General features: G+C 43.8%; 1 protein-coding gene across 1 annotated transcript in view; it reads left to right on the top strand.

The window, feature by feature from the left end:
* PHF11 (PHD finger protein 11) overlaps nucleotides 1-15,589 on the top strand; it is a 61,424-nt gene that overhangs the window by 24,407 nt on the left and 21,428 nt on the right. The window contains exons 3-4 of the mRNA XM_066588986.1: nucleotides 9,475-9,590; nucleotides 12,030-12,070. Of these exons, the coding sequence (XP_066445083.1) occupies nucleotides 9,475-9,590; nucleotides 12,030-12,070 (157 nt within the window). The remainder of the gene's footprint in view (nucleotides 1-9,474; nucleotides 9,591-12,029; nucleotides 12,071-15,589) is intronic.

The raw sequence follows: 15,589 nt of genomic DNA, 5'->3' as shown, positions 1-15,589 counted from the left end.
CTGCCAGGTCCTTGGAAACTTTGAGGAGTCTACCCAGATGGTGAGCGGGGATGCTGCAATCATTAGCGTCACCATTCCTCTGCTATGCCTCTTGAAATGTTCCCTGCAAAGCATAAAGGCAGACGCTTTGCGCTTGGAAACGGAGGCGGGGGAAGACAGTATGTCGCTGGATAGTCAGAGCACCCTCATGTCTATATCTCAGTGCGTTGAGGAGGAGGGGGAGGAGCATGAGGAGGAGGGGGAAGAGACAGCTTGGCCCACTGCTGAGGGTACCCATGCTGCTTGCCTGTCATCCTTTCAGCGTGTATGGCCGGAGGAGGAGGAGGATCCTGAAAGTGACCTTCCTAGTGAGGACAGCCATGTGTTGCGTACAGGTACCCTGGCACACATGGCTGACTTCATGTTAGGATGCCTTTCTCGAGACCCTCGCGTTACACGCATTCTGGCCACTACGGATTACTGGGTGTACACACTGCTCGACCCACGGTATAAGGAGAACCTTTCCACTCTCATACCCGAAGAGGAGAGGGGTTCGAGAGTGATGCTATACCACAGGACCCTGGCGGACAAACTGATGGTAACATTCCCATCCGACAGCGCTAGTGGCAGAAGGTGCAGTTCCGAGGGCCAGGTAGCAGGGGAGGCACAGAGATCAGGCAGCATGTACAGCACAGGCAGGGGAACATTCTCCAAGGCTTTTGCCAGCTTTATGGCTTCCCAGCAAGACTGTGTCACCGCTCCCCAGTCAAGGCTGAGTTGGTGGGAGCACTGTAAAAGGATGGTGAAGGAGTACGTAGCCGATCGCACGACCGTCCTCGGTGACGCCTCTGCCCCCTACAACTACTGGGTGTCGAAGCTGGACACGTGGCCTGAACTCGCGCTGTATGCCCTGGAGGTGCTTGCTTGTCCTGCGGCTAGCGTCTTGTCAGAGAGGGTGTTTAGTGCGGCTGGGGGAATCATCACAGATAAGCGTACCCGCCTGTCAACCGACAGTGCCGACAGGCTTACACTCATCAAGATGAACAAAGCCTGGATTTCCCCAGACTTCTCTTCTCCACCAGCGGACAGCAGCGATACCTAAGCAATACGTACGCTGCACCCGCGGATAGAAGCATTGTTCTCTATCACCATCAAAAACGGGGACATTTTTGCTTCATCAATCTGTGTATTCTATTCATCCTCCTCCTCCTGTTCCTCCTCCTGAAACCTCACGTAATCATGCCGAACGGGCAATTTTTCTTAGGCCCACAAGGCTCAGTCATATAATTTTTGTAAACAATTTTTATACGTTTCAATGCTCATTAAAGCGTTGAAACTTTCACCTGAACCAATTTTTATTTTAACTGGGCTGCCTCCAGGCCTAGTTACCAATTAAGCCACATTAACCAAAGCGATTAATGGGTTTCACCTGCCCTCTTGGTTGGGCATGGGCAATTTTTCTGAGGTACATTAGTACTGTTGGTACACCAATTTTTTGGGGCCCTCGCCTACAGTGTAATCCAATTAATTTTTTGCTCACCTGCATTAAAGCTGACGTTACATCAGCTGTGATGGGCACTGCAATGGGATATATTTATGTACCGCCGGTGGGTTCCAGGGAGCCACCTATGCTGTGGGTCCACAGGGAGTTGTAACTGCATGTGTCTACTTCTAAAGAACCCCAGTCTGACTGGGGCATGCAGTGTGGGCCGAAGCCCACCTGCATTAAACATGACATTACCTCAGCTGTGCTGGGCACTGCAATGGGATATATTTATGTACCGCCGGTGGCTTCCTGGCACCCACCCATGCTGTGGGTCCACAGGGAGTTGTAACTGCATGTGTCTACTTCTAAAGAACCCCAGTCTGACTGGGGCATGCAGTGTGGGCCGAAGCCCACCTGCATTAAACATGACATTACCTCAGCTGTGATGGGCAATGCAATGGGATATATTTATGTACCGCCGGTGGGTTCCTGGCACCCACCCATGCTGTCGGTCCACACGGAGTTGTAACTCCATGTGTACACTTCTAAAGAACCCCAGTCTGACTGGGGCATGCAGTGTGGGCCGAAGACTACCTGCATTTAATCGGACGTTACCTCAGCTGTGATGGGCACTGCAATGGGATACATTTATGTACAGCCAGTGGGTTCCAGGGAGCCACCCATGCTGTGGGTGCACACGGAATTCCCATTGCGGAGTTGTACCTGCCTGTGACTATTTATAAAAAAACGCGGTCTGACTGGGGCATGCAGACACCTTGACAGAATGAATAGTGTGTGGCACATAGGTTCCCCATTGCTATGCCCACGTGTGCAGCTCCTGATGGCAGTGGCACAGGATTATATTTCTCATTGCCTCTGTACAGCATTGTGGGCTATCGCCCCGCCCCTTTTAAAGAGGGTCGCTGCCTAGCCGTGCCAACCCTCTGCAGTGTGTGCCTGCGGTTCCTCCTCATGGCAGAGGCACTTATAAATAGACATGAGGGTGGTGTGGCATGAGTGCAGCTAAAGGCTGCGCAGGGACACTTTGGTGTGCGCTGTGGACACTGCGTCGTGCGGGGGGGGGGGGGGGGTTGGGCAGCCTGTAACCCAGGAGAAGTGGCAGCGGAGTGTCATGCAGGCAGTGATTGTGCTTTGTTGGAGGTAGTGTGGTGCTTAGCTAAGGTATGCATTGCTAATGAGGGCTTTTCAGAAGTAAAAGTTGTTGGGAGGGGGGGGCCCACTCTTGCCGCTATTGTGGCTTAATAGTGGGACCTGGGAACTTGAGATGCAGCCCAACATGTAGCCCCTCGCCTGCCCTATCCGTTGCTGTGTCGTTCCCATCACTTTCTTAAATTGTCCAGATTTTCACAAATGAAAACCTTAGCGAGCATCGGCGATATACAAAAGTGCTCGAGTCGCCAATTGACTTCAATGGGGTTCGTTACTCAAAACGAACCCTCGAGCATCGCGAAAATTTCGTCCCGAGTAACGAGCACCCGAGCATTTTGGTGCTCGCTCATCTCTAGTCAAGAGCCATTTAGGTCCAAGCCCGGAAAGTCATACATGGCTTGGGGCCTCAAGACCAAATGAGACTTTTCCGTGCGATGATTGCCTTGCTTGTAGATTTATCCAGAAAGGCGATTCATTTCAAAGTGGCCATACAAGGGATACTTTCAAAATTCGTGAGTTCATCAATTGCAGATCATCAAACCTTGTGTACATTGCATCCTGCCCTTGCCCAAAAAATTATATTGGCAAGACCACGCAGCAATTTAGAAGGCGCATTCTTGCACATGTGGAAAATATCAGGAGGGGCAAACACACACCCCTTGCTGACCACATGCATCTCTGTCACAAAGAGAATGAACTTAACTTGAGATTTCAAGGTGTCTAAACCATTCGTTCCCAAGGGAGGAGAGGAGATGTAGACAAGCGTGTTCTTCAAAAGGAAGCACAATGGATCTATAGGATTGATTCCCTACAACCAAGGGGCCTTGTCTTTCAATAGCTTTCTTTAAACTCATCTTCCTGTCATCCCTCCCTGGTTTACTGCACTTTAATACCTTTTAAAGGGCCTTTTTTCCCCCTCACTGTCTGTATTGAGCCAAGTCTATTGCACCATTGGTATCCACCTTCATCAATTTTGATTATATATAATTCATCTGTATTGTCCTCACCATTTCTAATCATCATTATTTATTTATTTATTTATCAATAACCATTTCTTTGCGTATTATGGAAAGTGTTGATTTCTCTCCCATTACTACTTCAGTTATCACCTCAGGTATATGGGACTTCCATTACTGTTGTTAGGGATTAATTTTACTCTAGACAAGGCATTCATCCCACACACAAGCATACTACTTTTCATTCACATTTATTTTGAAGATCCTAATATGAACTATTAAGCGCATGGCGTATCTTGTTGTCCCGTCGCTCTGGTGGTACTTTAATGCTATTACTGGGTAGCTCTCCATGCAAGCCCGTGCCACCTATGGGGATGTTTCGCGATGTCACTCCGCTATTTATTTGAGCAAACATCACTATGTCACGTATTTAACATCACTGTGTCGCCTGTTGTGATATTATCATGAGCTCTGCAGTGGTGGAGAGTCATCACTAACCATGCAGGTCTCTATTCATGTATTGGCATCCTGTTGCTAGGTTAAGCGATCAGGTGACCATCAAATGACCACTTCTCCACAGTTACTGGCATCCTGTTGCTAAGTTACCCAGTCAGGTGACCATCACATGCTAGGTTACCTGGTCAGGTGACCATCACATGACCACCTCTCCTACACAGTTGCTGGTCTAATGCTGGTGTTATTATCCTGTTTTGCAGCAATTGTGCATGGCATTTGCAGCTGCATTCTCTACGGGATATTTATACTCTTTATATAGTCCCCCTTGGGGTGACTATCATTTTAGCTCCTCTTGTGAATCTTCTTACAGTTCATGTGATTACTATCAGGGACGGCCTTGTGAGTTCCACCCACTGACACAACATGGAACATGATTGGTTAGCAGAATATCCACCCTGGGTGAGGAGGGGCCATGAATAGGCTATATAACATAGGCACCTTAGCTGGTTTCTCATAGCTCTCCAGCCTACCATCTGGGCTGGATACTCTGCTGCGTCCTTTGTTTATTATTTATATCTATGGGCCTAGGATTTTAGGTCTAGCAAATCTATCATCAGCTACCTGCACATCTAACACTGTAGCAAACATTAGCTAGGCTGAATCTAAATCTCTTTAAATCTCAGCTTAGGACAGCTTACCTTAAAATTCCCTCATCCCACCCCTCCCCAGTCCATATTCTGAGAGGAACACGTCAGGGATGCCCCCTATCACCAGCCCTATTTGCCCTCGCAATAGAACCCCTAGCAATTGCCATTCGAAGTCACATTAATATCAAAGGAATACGGATTGGTGATACTAACAACAAACTCAGTCTCTTTGCCGACAACCTGCTCCTTACTATAACCAACCCATTAACCTCACTCCCAAATTTGGGGAGGATACTAGAAAAATTTAGCAGTGTTTCGGGACTCAACATAAACCAGTCTAAGTCTGAAATCCTCTATTGCAACACACCGCCAAATATACAAAAACTAATCGAAATAAATTTCCAATTTAAAACTCAAAAACACTACATATCATACCTAGGGATAAAGCTCACTAACTCACTCGATACATTACACAAATGGAACTACGTCCCACTCTTCAGACAACTAACTCTCGACATGGTGAGATGGGAAAACCCACTCTTATCGTGGATCGGTCGCATCCACAGCATTAAAATGACTCTACTTCCAAAGTTGCTATATCTCTTTAGAGCCCTCCCCATACCAGTCCCAACCCCAGAACTACGCTCCTTTCAAAAGAAAATATCCTCATTCATCTGGGCACACAAACGCCCCAGAATATCCAAACCCATAATGCATCTCCATAAGAAACACGGGGGATTGTCAGTACCCTGTATTATAAAATACTATAAGGCCGCAAGACTAGCCCAAATACCGCCCGTATACGCAGGCTCCCAATCGCCACTATGGACCACCATAGAAGAAACCAAATTTAAACCATATACCTGGCCATCACTACTGTGGACAAAAGTCCCCCTCCCACCTAATCTAAAAACCAACTCTCCATATACCTTCTTCTCCATACTATTGTGGAGACAAACTAGATTTAAAATAAACGTACCCGCTACCCCATCACCATTGACACCTTTGTGCCATAACCCAGACTTCCCACCCGGGCTAGAAGAGTCTCAATTCATATGGTGGAAAGCAAACAATCTGAGTACTTTACATGACTTTCTGATCCATGGCAAACTGATATCGATGTCCACTTTTAACAGCCACTACAACCCACCACCTAGCGAGTGGTGGAGGAAAGCGCAGATCTTCCACTTTTGGACCTCAAAACTAAAGCTATCAACAAAGATAGAATTAAATCGGATGGAAGCCATATGTAAGTTTTGCCCCACCCACCCGGGAACCTTGTCTCACTTTTATGCTATGTTAAACAACACACTATCAGATCATAAGCTGCTTTGCATGCTACAGTGGGAAACTGATTTTAACACAACTTTGTCATTAGCCCGCTGGCACCATTGTTGTGAAACCCTCAGCAAGAATAGCTGGCAAATATCATTAACCGAGACCTCCCTAAAGGTACTACACAGAGCGTACCTAGTACCCGAAAGACTACACAACATATACCCAGATGTCTCACAATTATGCTTTAGAGGATGCAATGACACGGGTTCGCATAAACACATATGGTGGTCATGCCCAAAGGCCCAAGACTTCTGGAAAAGAGTCTCCCATCTCATAGCTTCAGTAACAGGGACAGATATTGGACTAGACCCATTCATCCTATTACTGGGAAATAAACCCACAGGAATGCGCAACCCGCCATTCAAATTACTCCAACATATAACTATGGCAGCTCGCATACTAATAGCACAACAATGGAGAAAACCTACACTACCCTTCGAAGCCTGCATAACACGAATAAATAAGATTTTTGTAAACGAAAAGCTTGTGGCCATCCGGCAAGACACAACCCCCCAATTCGAGAAGATATGGAATCCCTGGATAACGCACATCAACATCCCTAATCTATACAACCACATGAGGACATAAGTGGAAGATCCTGCTAGCTCCATCTATTTATACCCACTAATCTAAAAATATCCACTATGAAGGTGGCAAAGACTTCTAATAAAAAATAATTAATCTCTTAGTCACGGCCAGAGCGGGAGGACATCAAGATCTGTTTTACCCCCCCCCCACCCCCCTACCCCCCTACCCCCCACCCCCCCACCATTCTAACAAAAACATGTGAGACTCATAATACCATGATGTAACCCTATCCTCGCAAACTGAATAAATATTTTAGTTCTGTTATGTGTTATTTACATTATATAAGTTAAAAACAGGCCAAAGACTCTGTACTGTAATGCCAAAACTTTATCCCCCTGCGTGGGGAAATTGCGGCAGAGTGTTGCCAATCTTAAGATTTTATTTCAATAAAAACCGTTGAAACATAAATCTCAGCTTAGGACAGACCAGCTTTGAGATGCTCTCTCTCTGGATTTATCTATAACATTGGCTGTATTTTATCAAACAGCCTATTCCAGTTTTAAGTGTCTTTCTCCCTCTAGGGAAAAATTTGGCATTCATTCTTTCTGAATGCTGTCATTAGTCTGTTATAATTGGTTCTGTAAACACAACTTTTGATGGTTCCTGATGAGTCGCATGTCGTGACGAAATGCGTAGAACGTACAGAAAACGAGAGAACAGAATACGAGAATATATTCTGAAATAGAACCAAATAGATTTAATTGCTTCCTTGTAGCACACATGCAGTGGGTGTCATATTTGGTACCAAGGCAGTGTCACAATTAGAGTGGTATTTTTTCGGGTGATCAAGTCTGCACAGTATTTATCTGTTGCATCTTGTACCACTCTTTTTGAAAATGGTCACTCCAGACAGATAAAGTCCTATACCATCCCTTAGGCATTCCGTATTTTATCCCCTTTTTGTTTGGCCATTACGTCATTTCAAAAAGTTTTTGAAGAAAATTTTTCCAAGAAAAAAAATGTAAGAAAAAGCGATCAAAAGGTCGTATGTACTCCAAAATGCTACCAACAGAAACTACAGGATGTCCCGCAAAAAATGAGCCCTCACACAACTATGTCAATGGAAAAATAATTTAAATTTAAATTGGCTTTGGGAAAAAAATAAAAGTTGTATAGCAAAAACAAACTATATGAATTAGGTATCATTGTAATGGCACTGACCCATAGTATAAAGTTATCACACCATAGAAATCCCAAACCCACCCCCAAGATGGCGGAACTTCGTTTTTTATCATTTCACTCCAGTAAGACCACTCTCACGCATGACATGCATTTGTCACAGCGTTTGACTGCGTTTTCAGCACAGTTATAAACACAGCCAAGACAGCTGATAATTGCCAGAACTGAGCCAACCAACAAGAAACGGTCAGATGAGCGCACAGGGGCCTTGAGCTTGGTTTAGTGCCAGCTGTGGTCTTTCAGGATGACGTGCTGCTGGCCGGGGTTGTGGCTTCTTCTAATGTACTGCCCTGTCCGATGCTGGAGGAAGAACCCAGAAGGAAGAAGCAGAGGTTCTGGGTTCATCCTCTGGTGACACAGCAAGGCTCTAAAGGCCATTTTCCAAGCCTCTACTGCAGTTTGCATCAGCATTCGAAGAAGTTTATAGCTTTCAGTCGTGTGTCTGTGTCCATCTTCGACAAGCTGCTGGAGGTTGTGCGACCCGGACTGATGTACAGGGACACGCACATGCATCAGAAGTTAAGGGTCTCAGAATACGACTAGAAAAAGAATGCTTTTTGTTGTCTTATTTTGAGACCCTTAATTTGTTGTGGATTGGGCCATGTAAGGGCTCTGTTTGTGTGGGGTGAGCTGTAGGGTTTATTATTACCATTTGGGGATACATGCGTCTTTTTGATCACTTTTTGTTAACATTCTAGGAATATTCCAATATTTTAATAGTTTGGACTTTTATATACACAGCGATGACAAATATGTGGGTTTTCTTAGTTTTTTAGATTCCTATAAGGAAAAAAGGGGGGGGTTGAATTTTTAAATTTTATAATTTTCTTTTACTATTAAAAAAAAAAATTAATTAGATGTTTTTTAAACTATTCTTTAGTTCCCACAGTGGACTTGAACTTGCTCTCATTTGATTGCTTTTACGATATACTGCAATACTTAGGTATTGAAGTATATAACATTTTTTAATGTAGGGTTTGATAGGCATCTACACATGGCAGCCCTGTGAGCCTTCAGTAGTGTCACGAATTTAGTGCAGGACTTAAATATCGTGTTGTAACTACTTACGGGAGGGTAGTGTGGTCCAGGAGGTAACCAATGTCTGGTTCACAAGATGGCAGTGCAGGAAAACAAAATGTTCCTCAAAATGTTAATAATGAATATTAAATTTGTACATCTCCTAAATGCTTTAAAAAACTGACGTTTTTCCAATGTGCGTCCAGAATAAAAAGTAAACAGATGGAAAGATATATTTTAACAATGTGTACAGTCTGTTTGCACATATTTGAGATATTGTTGAAAATGTAAAAAAAATTACAATTTTTTTCCCCAAAATGTTCCCAATTTTGGCGCTTGTAATAAATATACACAAATTCTATCAGTCTATTTTCACCACCTAACTGAAGTACAATATTTGGCGAAAAAACAATGTCAGAATCACTTGGATATGCAAAACCTTTACAGAGTTATTCTATGTTAAAAATGACACCTGTCAGATTTCCAAGGTCGTTAAGGTGCAAACAAGTTTGGTCACTAAGGGGTTAAATTAAAATCGTATTAGCAACCTTGCTGTTGCTTTTACTTACAAGGTAACTAAAGTGGTCAAACTCCTTTTATTCGAAAATAATTGTTTTTCATGTTATTTATAATGCATATAAATTGTTTTTATTTGCAGCGATGTAATAAATGCAGGAAATCAGGAGCAACTGTTGGCTGTACTGTCAAAAAGTGCAATAGAACATATCACTTTCCATGTTTAATAGAAGCTGGGGGTTCTAGAGAGGAATTTGAGTAAGTCACTTTTTTTTTCTTCAGCTGCATACGCATATTTACACATGCATGTACAATATGGCGGGCTAAAATTGCCTTTAGACGCTTTGATAATGCATACAGTTTTGACTAAGGGTGGGTTCACACTTGCATTGTGGCTTTCCAACATAATTAACGTTTCCATCTTTTCCCCCATTCTTTTCAATGGGTTTTCAAAAACGTTGTCAGTTTCCCTTATTATTATTCCATATGTTTCTCTTTTTTTACGGGAGCTAATGGCGCTGCAGACTGTCGTTCCACGCTAATAACTGTGTTCACAGGGGTAGTACCAATATGTCAGTGGTGTTTTTGTTTTCTTTTTGTGTCAAGACGAGCGAGTAATCAAATACATGTCTTTTTACATTTCTTTACATTCTTGAGCCATTTTCCCCGTTCTGACCCCATCCTAATTATTTGTGCATTCTCCATTGCTACTGGAGCCAACATCCAGTAGTTCTTATCATCCTGCTTGAGCATACGCACTGCTTATTTTCATGTGAGCAGTGTTCCTGCTTTTGATGTGTGCATAGAAAAAATGCGCATGCACATTCTTTCTACCAGATGGACTAGCCGAGTATGCGCAGACAAGCTGACCAGGCTTCTCTGCTCTGGCAGTGTATCAGCTTGCTCGGCTGTCAGTGTTATAGTCGAAAGAGTTCTGTGAATGATGGAATTACAGCACTCATTCATTTGTAACAGTGACTGAACACTGAATGCACCATTGATAAAATAAGGATTACATTTTACACATGATGTCTGTAATATTTACATATGCTGATATCTGGCCATATTTGGGGGGAAAGGATACCTCTTCCGTATAAATAAAATAATATGATGATCTCCTTCCTATAAATAAAAATAACATGGCCACCTATTTTCTACAAATGAAAAACTCCATCATGTAGTTGTATCCTTCCACTTTTAATAGAGGGGAGAACTGCAGTTTGTGGCACAGGGACAGAAAATCTGCCACATGTAAGATCATCCTAATTGTATGTTGACAGGGTGGCATCCGACGCAGAACTTTCTATGCACATTCCTCCGGTAAAACTACTCCTGAAGTCCACAGCTATTTTGCTACGAATCCATACATAGATTTAGCCCTGTCAATGGGCAAAATCTATGTTCGGCACTCCAACACGTTTCTGTGCAGATAGCTGCCTAGTAAGGAAGAAGGCACTAACTGGACTACAGAGTGCCAAAAACTAGGAAAGAAGAACGTAAGTTGCTTGCTGTTAGCATCAGGCTGTTTGTTACCATCATGGGATAAAACTACTACATGGTGAACCAACCATGTAGACTTTGGTATCTCACATGTGATTACAATTTAGGCCTCATGTGCACGGGGAAAATCAGGCCCGCTACGGATTCCTCATGTAGAATCCGTAGCGGGTCCCTCCTGCCCCGCGGATATGAGGCCTAAAAATCAGAATAACTCACCTGCTCCGGACGATGCGGATCTTCCTTCTTCGGCCTGGCGGATGTGCTCGGCAAGCCGGCGGCGTGCCGCGCGCATGCGCCGGGCACATCCGCCGGGCCGAAGAAAAGAGATCCGGCCGCGAAGAAGGGAAGAACCGCATCGTCCGGAGCAGGTGAATTTCATTTTGGTACGGGTCTCCCGCAGATCTGGATGGCTTTCATAGGCTTCAATAAAAGCCTGCGGGAGCCATCCCCGCGGGAGACCCGCACAAAAATGGAGCATGTCCATTTTTTTTTCCGCACGCGGATCCGCGCCTGACAGGAAAAATGACATCCGTAGGTATTTAACTACCTGCGGATGTCTAATGCATCCTTATGGGCGCGCGGATCCACGTGCAGGAAAAACGCTGCGGATTTAAAGCCCGTGGACATGAGGCCTTAATCTCCATATTGGAAACTCCTTACATGCAAAAACATGTCATTTTTGCTTTTTCAAGACTAGTAGTAAATACTCATAAAAGCAATAAATTATAAATTGTACAGTTTATAGTAAGGCACTGTGATAAGTCATCAATTTTTAGGAGCTGGAAAACCCATTTTAAAATCACGCCATATTTGGGTGTTCCATCAGAACACATTGCCTGTTGTTTTCAATGGGGCTGACAAAACATTGCACGGCGTCCGAGTTGCACGCGAGTGCGATGCAAGGTTTCCCTAAAAGCCGCGGTGGATGATCGCTATTTCCCTGAAGTGATGTGAGGTGGTTTTGACATAAACTCCTCACATCTGCGGGAACATTGCACGTTGCCGAGTATGATATCAGACAGAGTTTCACAGCTTGATATCGCACTCACCCATGTGACATTAGCCTAACGGAATCATAATTTAGTTAATATTGTTGGGGGGTGACGGGTTCCCTTTAATTCTTAAAGTAAATTGGCTCTTTCATTTTCAATAAACATTGCTCTAAATTAGAATTCTTACAATTGATCTGTTTTACAGTGCATATTGTGATTGGCATAAAAAGGGGACGACTCGTAAAGGTAAGCACTTTTGCTGCAATTTCTGCAACACTTAAAATGGATAGGTAGGCAATATAGCCGATAATATAGACAGTTGTAACTAAAAAAAGGACTAAATGCTTCATTTACCTCATAGAAGGACATCTATAAGCTTTAGGCTAGCTGTTCACGAACGGATTTGCATTGCAGAATTCACGGTCAGCATCCGCACTGCGAATCCGCAGCAAATACTGTTTGTAACATGTTATGGAAAAATGCTTCTTTCTGCACACAAACAGGAATCAATTACGGAAAAATTGCAGCATGTTCCATTTTTATGTCTTCTTGTATGGACACTTTGCATCCAGTAGCCTAATGGATGATGTCCTCAATCATTACCTCTCCTCTTTTCACCTTACACTCAAACCTTAAGGCTCATTTACCCGCAAAGACAGTCTTTCAAATGATTGATAGATTGACAGTTCTAGCGATCATTTTGCATAAAGTCTTAATGAACACTAATGTCCTTTTAGCACTTATTAGCTTAATTTGCGTGTAAATGAGCCTCAGGAGCTACTTGTAGAACACAGCAGGTCATCTGAGCTCTGCAATTGGCTCCTTTGTTCTTGCACGGGCTGTCAGCTAAATACAATATGTTGAGCGCTCCTGTGCAGAACACAGCATGCGGTCTGTGTTATCTTTCTCCAGCTGAGCAATGGATTTTAAGCTCACCTTAAAATCATTGTTAAGCCGAAGAGTGAAAGATGGCAACATTTACACACAACGATTATCGTTCATATGCTATCGTTTGAGTGATAATCATTGCGTGTAAATGGGGCTTTAGTTGTTTATTATGTAAATGATGTGTTCTACCACCTATTTGTTATCCTGCCTTTTTTAATTGTAAAATAATCAAACTGTCTCTGATCAATTGTGTATAAATAAGTTTCCTCAGTTATAATCTGATGAGCCTGATGAGGAGGTCTAAATAGCCTCCAAAGCTGGCATATAATTTCCCATTATGTCCATCCTGACATCACAAATGGAGTTTGCCCTCTTGACCTCGTTAGGATAGGAAGAGGAGAGTTCTTAAATCCGCCTCCCACTGCTATTCTCCAGTGTTCCTACTGTCCCAGTGGGACACAGGAGGGTGCTTCCATGTCTGCCGGAGGATGAGAGTCCTAGAAGAACAGGGTCTCACAGGGATCTGGCCTTGTACATCTTGGGCGGTCTTCGGGTCGCCGCCCCCCACATATGCTGCAGCATCCTTGTGGTAGAGGGCCCGGGCTGAGCTCATGGATCATCCGCTCAGTCCGGATTCCTGGTCAGGAGGAGTAGAGACTATCTTTGATCGTCGCCCCTCTGCAAATGCTCTGCAAACCTGCAGAGGGGCTGGAGTCCAGGACGAGCGCGGTGGAGTGCGCGGACTGATGACACGATGACGTAAGATGCTCGCCCGCATCCAGAGGCACGCGCATGGTGCCAAATTCAAAGTTTAAGAAGGCAATTTACCCCTCAGAGCTCCCTCTGATGGGCAGTAAGCTCTGTGACACTTCCACACGCAGATCCTATATCAGAGAAACATGGACAGCCTGAAAGGTGACAAGAGAAATGCGTCTATTGTGAGTAGTCCACTTGGACAAAAAACAATGACTGTATTGCTGTATTGTGTGTAATAGCCTCTCCTGCATCCCTTGCAGGAGGATACATCCAAACAAAAGTTGCAATGTAAAAAAATGATTAAAAAATGTGCGTTATGTGCTAAAAAACTGGACAACAGTGGAAAAAAAGCTCATCTGCATAGAATGTACATCCAAAATCGTAAAGGAGGAGCATCAGTCCCTGGTGGACAGTTTCCTCCAGATGGTAAGAGAGGAGGTACAGGCAATAAGAGCCTAACCTATCTCTCAGCCCCAGCCTGGGCCTTCTAGGCCAGCAAAAAGGGCACGGACACAGGTCCAATTCCTCTTCATCCGAAACTTTAGACATGGATTATTCAGAAGGTGAATTGTCTGAATTAACAGCACCCATTATTGTTGAGGATGATATAAGACATATTACTTCTCAAATCAGGACCTAGAGGAATTGATAATGGCTCTCCGCAATACAATGGAGGTAGCGGACATTCAACAGCCGAGGTCCATACAGGACGAAATGTTCGGCGGGCTGAGGTCAGTAAATTAAACCCTAAGTCAGTTTATAGTAGAAGAATGGGAGAAAGCTGAGAAACAATTGTCAACATCTAGAGAATTTAAAAACGGACTCTTGTTCGCTTCAGAAGACACCAAATTATGGAATGAAGTACCAAAGGTGGACGTTCAGGTCACAAAATTGATAAAAAACAAAACTTGCTTCCCTTTGAAGATGCTTTGCAACTAAAGGAGCCAATGGCTATAAAAGTTGACTGTCTCCTAAAGAAAGAGTGTGGAAAACCACAGCAAGCTAGATGCCAACATAGCGGCCACATCAGTTGCACGCTCAATGTATATTTAGTCCCATTTAGACACAACGTTTACCGCTCAAAATTCGCTCAAAGCCATCTTTTGAGTTATAATCGTTGCATCTAAATGCATGGCCATCGTGCAGCTTTCGTACAGATTTGTTCCTCGCTCAATTCTAGTTTTCTAGAATTGAGCGATAAACTCTTATCAGTGGTGCGAGCTGTTATTGCAGTTGGCAGCGCTGATAAGATTCTTTCAGCTCATGTCCCGCTTATGCAAAACAGCTGTATTGACATTCCATACTTAGGAATTAATTTGACCCCCTCACTATCCACCCTATATAAGTGCAATTATTCTCCCCTAATAAAGAAACTAACCGCGGAACTAGAAAAATGGGATGATCCAATGCTCTCGTGGATAGGTAGGATACATGCGGTAAAGATGAACACCTTGCCACGACTATTATACCTGTTCCGAACCCTTCCCATTCCCATCCCGAATGAGGTACTGAACAACTTCCAGAAACGCATTTTTAAGTTCATATGGGCCAACAAACGGCAGAGAATAAAAAATAAAACAATGTATTACCATAGGAGCCAGGGAGGCCTCTCTGTCCCTAACTTAAAGAAGTATTACACAGCAGCGAGATTAGCGCAATGGATTGAGACCCTCGGAGGCGCAAAAGCACCTCTCTGGGTCAACATGGAAGAATTCAAATTAAACCCATTCACCCCCATGGAACTGATTTGGTCTAAAGGCACTATAAAGGTAAACCTTTTAGAAATGAGCCCCCTTTCATATCACTCAATGCGCATCTGGAGGGAGACCAGACATAAGGACAAACTGTCAACAAGCCCATCCAGACTTCTACCAATAATTAAAAATGAAAATTTCCCCCCTAGTAAAGACCTAGTGCATTTCCAGTAGTGGAAAATAAATGAAGTCACAAACATACACCACCTGATAGAAAACTCAAGGCTACTAACTGTAAGCCAATTTAAAACTAAATTCAATCCTCCCACGTCTGAGAACTTCAGAATTAATTAAGTCTACCATTTTCTGGGCTCGCTCAAACTTCCACAAATCTTCCCGGATTTAACCACGTTCGAGAGACTATGCC

The sequence above is a fragment of the Eleutherodactylus coqui genome, chromosome 1, assembly GCF_035609145.1.
Source record: "Eleutherodactylus coqui strain aEleCoq1 chromosome 1, aEleCoq1.hap1, whole genome shotgun sequence".
Lineage (NCBI taxonomy): Eukaryota > Metazoa > Chordata > Amphibia > Anura > Eleutherodactylidae > Eleutherodactylus > Eleutherodactylus coqui.
This window is presented reverse-complemented; position numbering and strand designations above follow the sequence as displayed.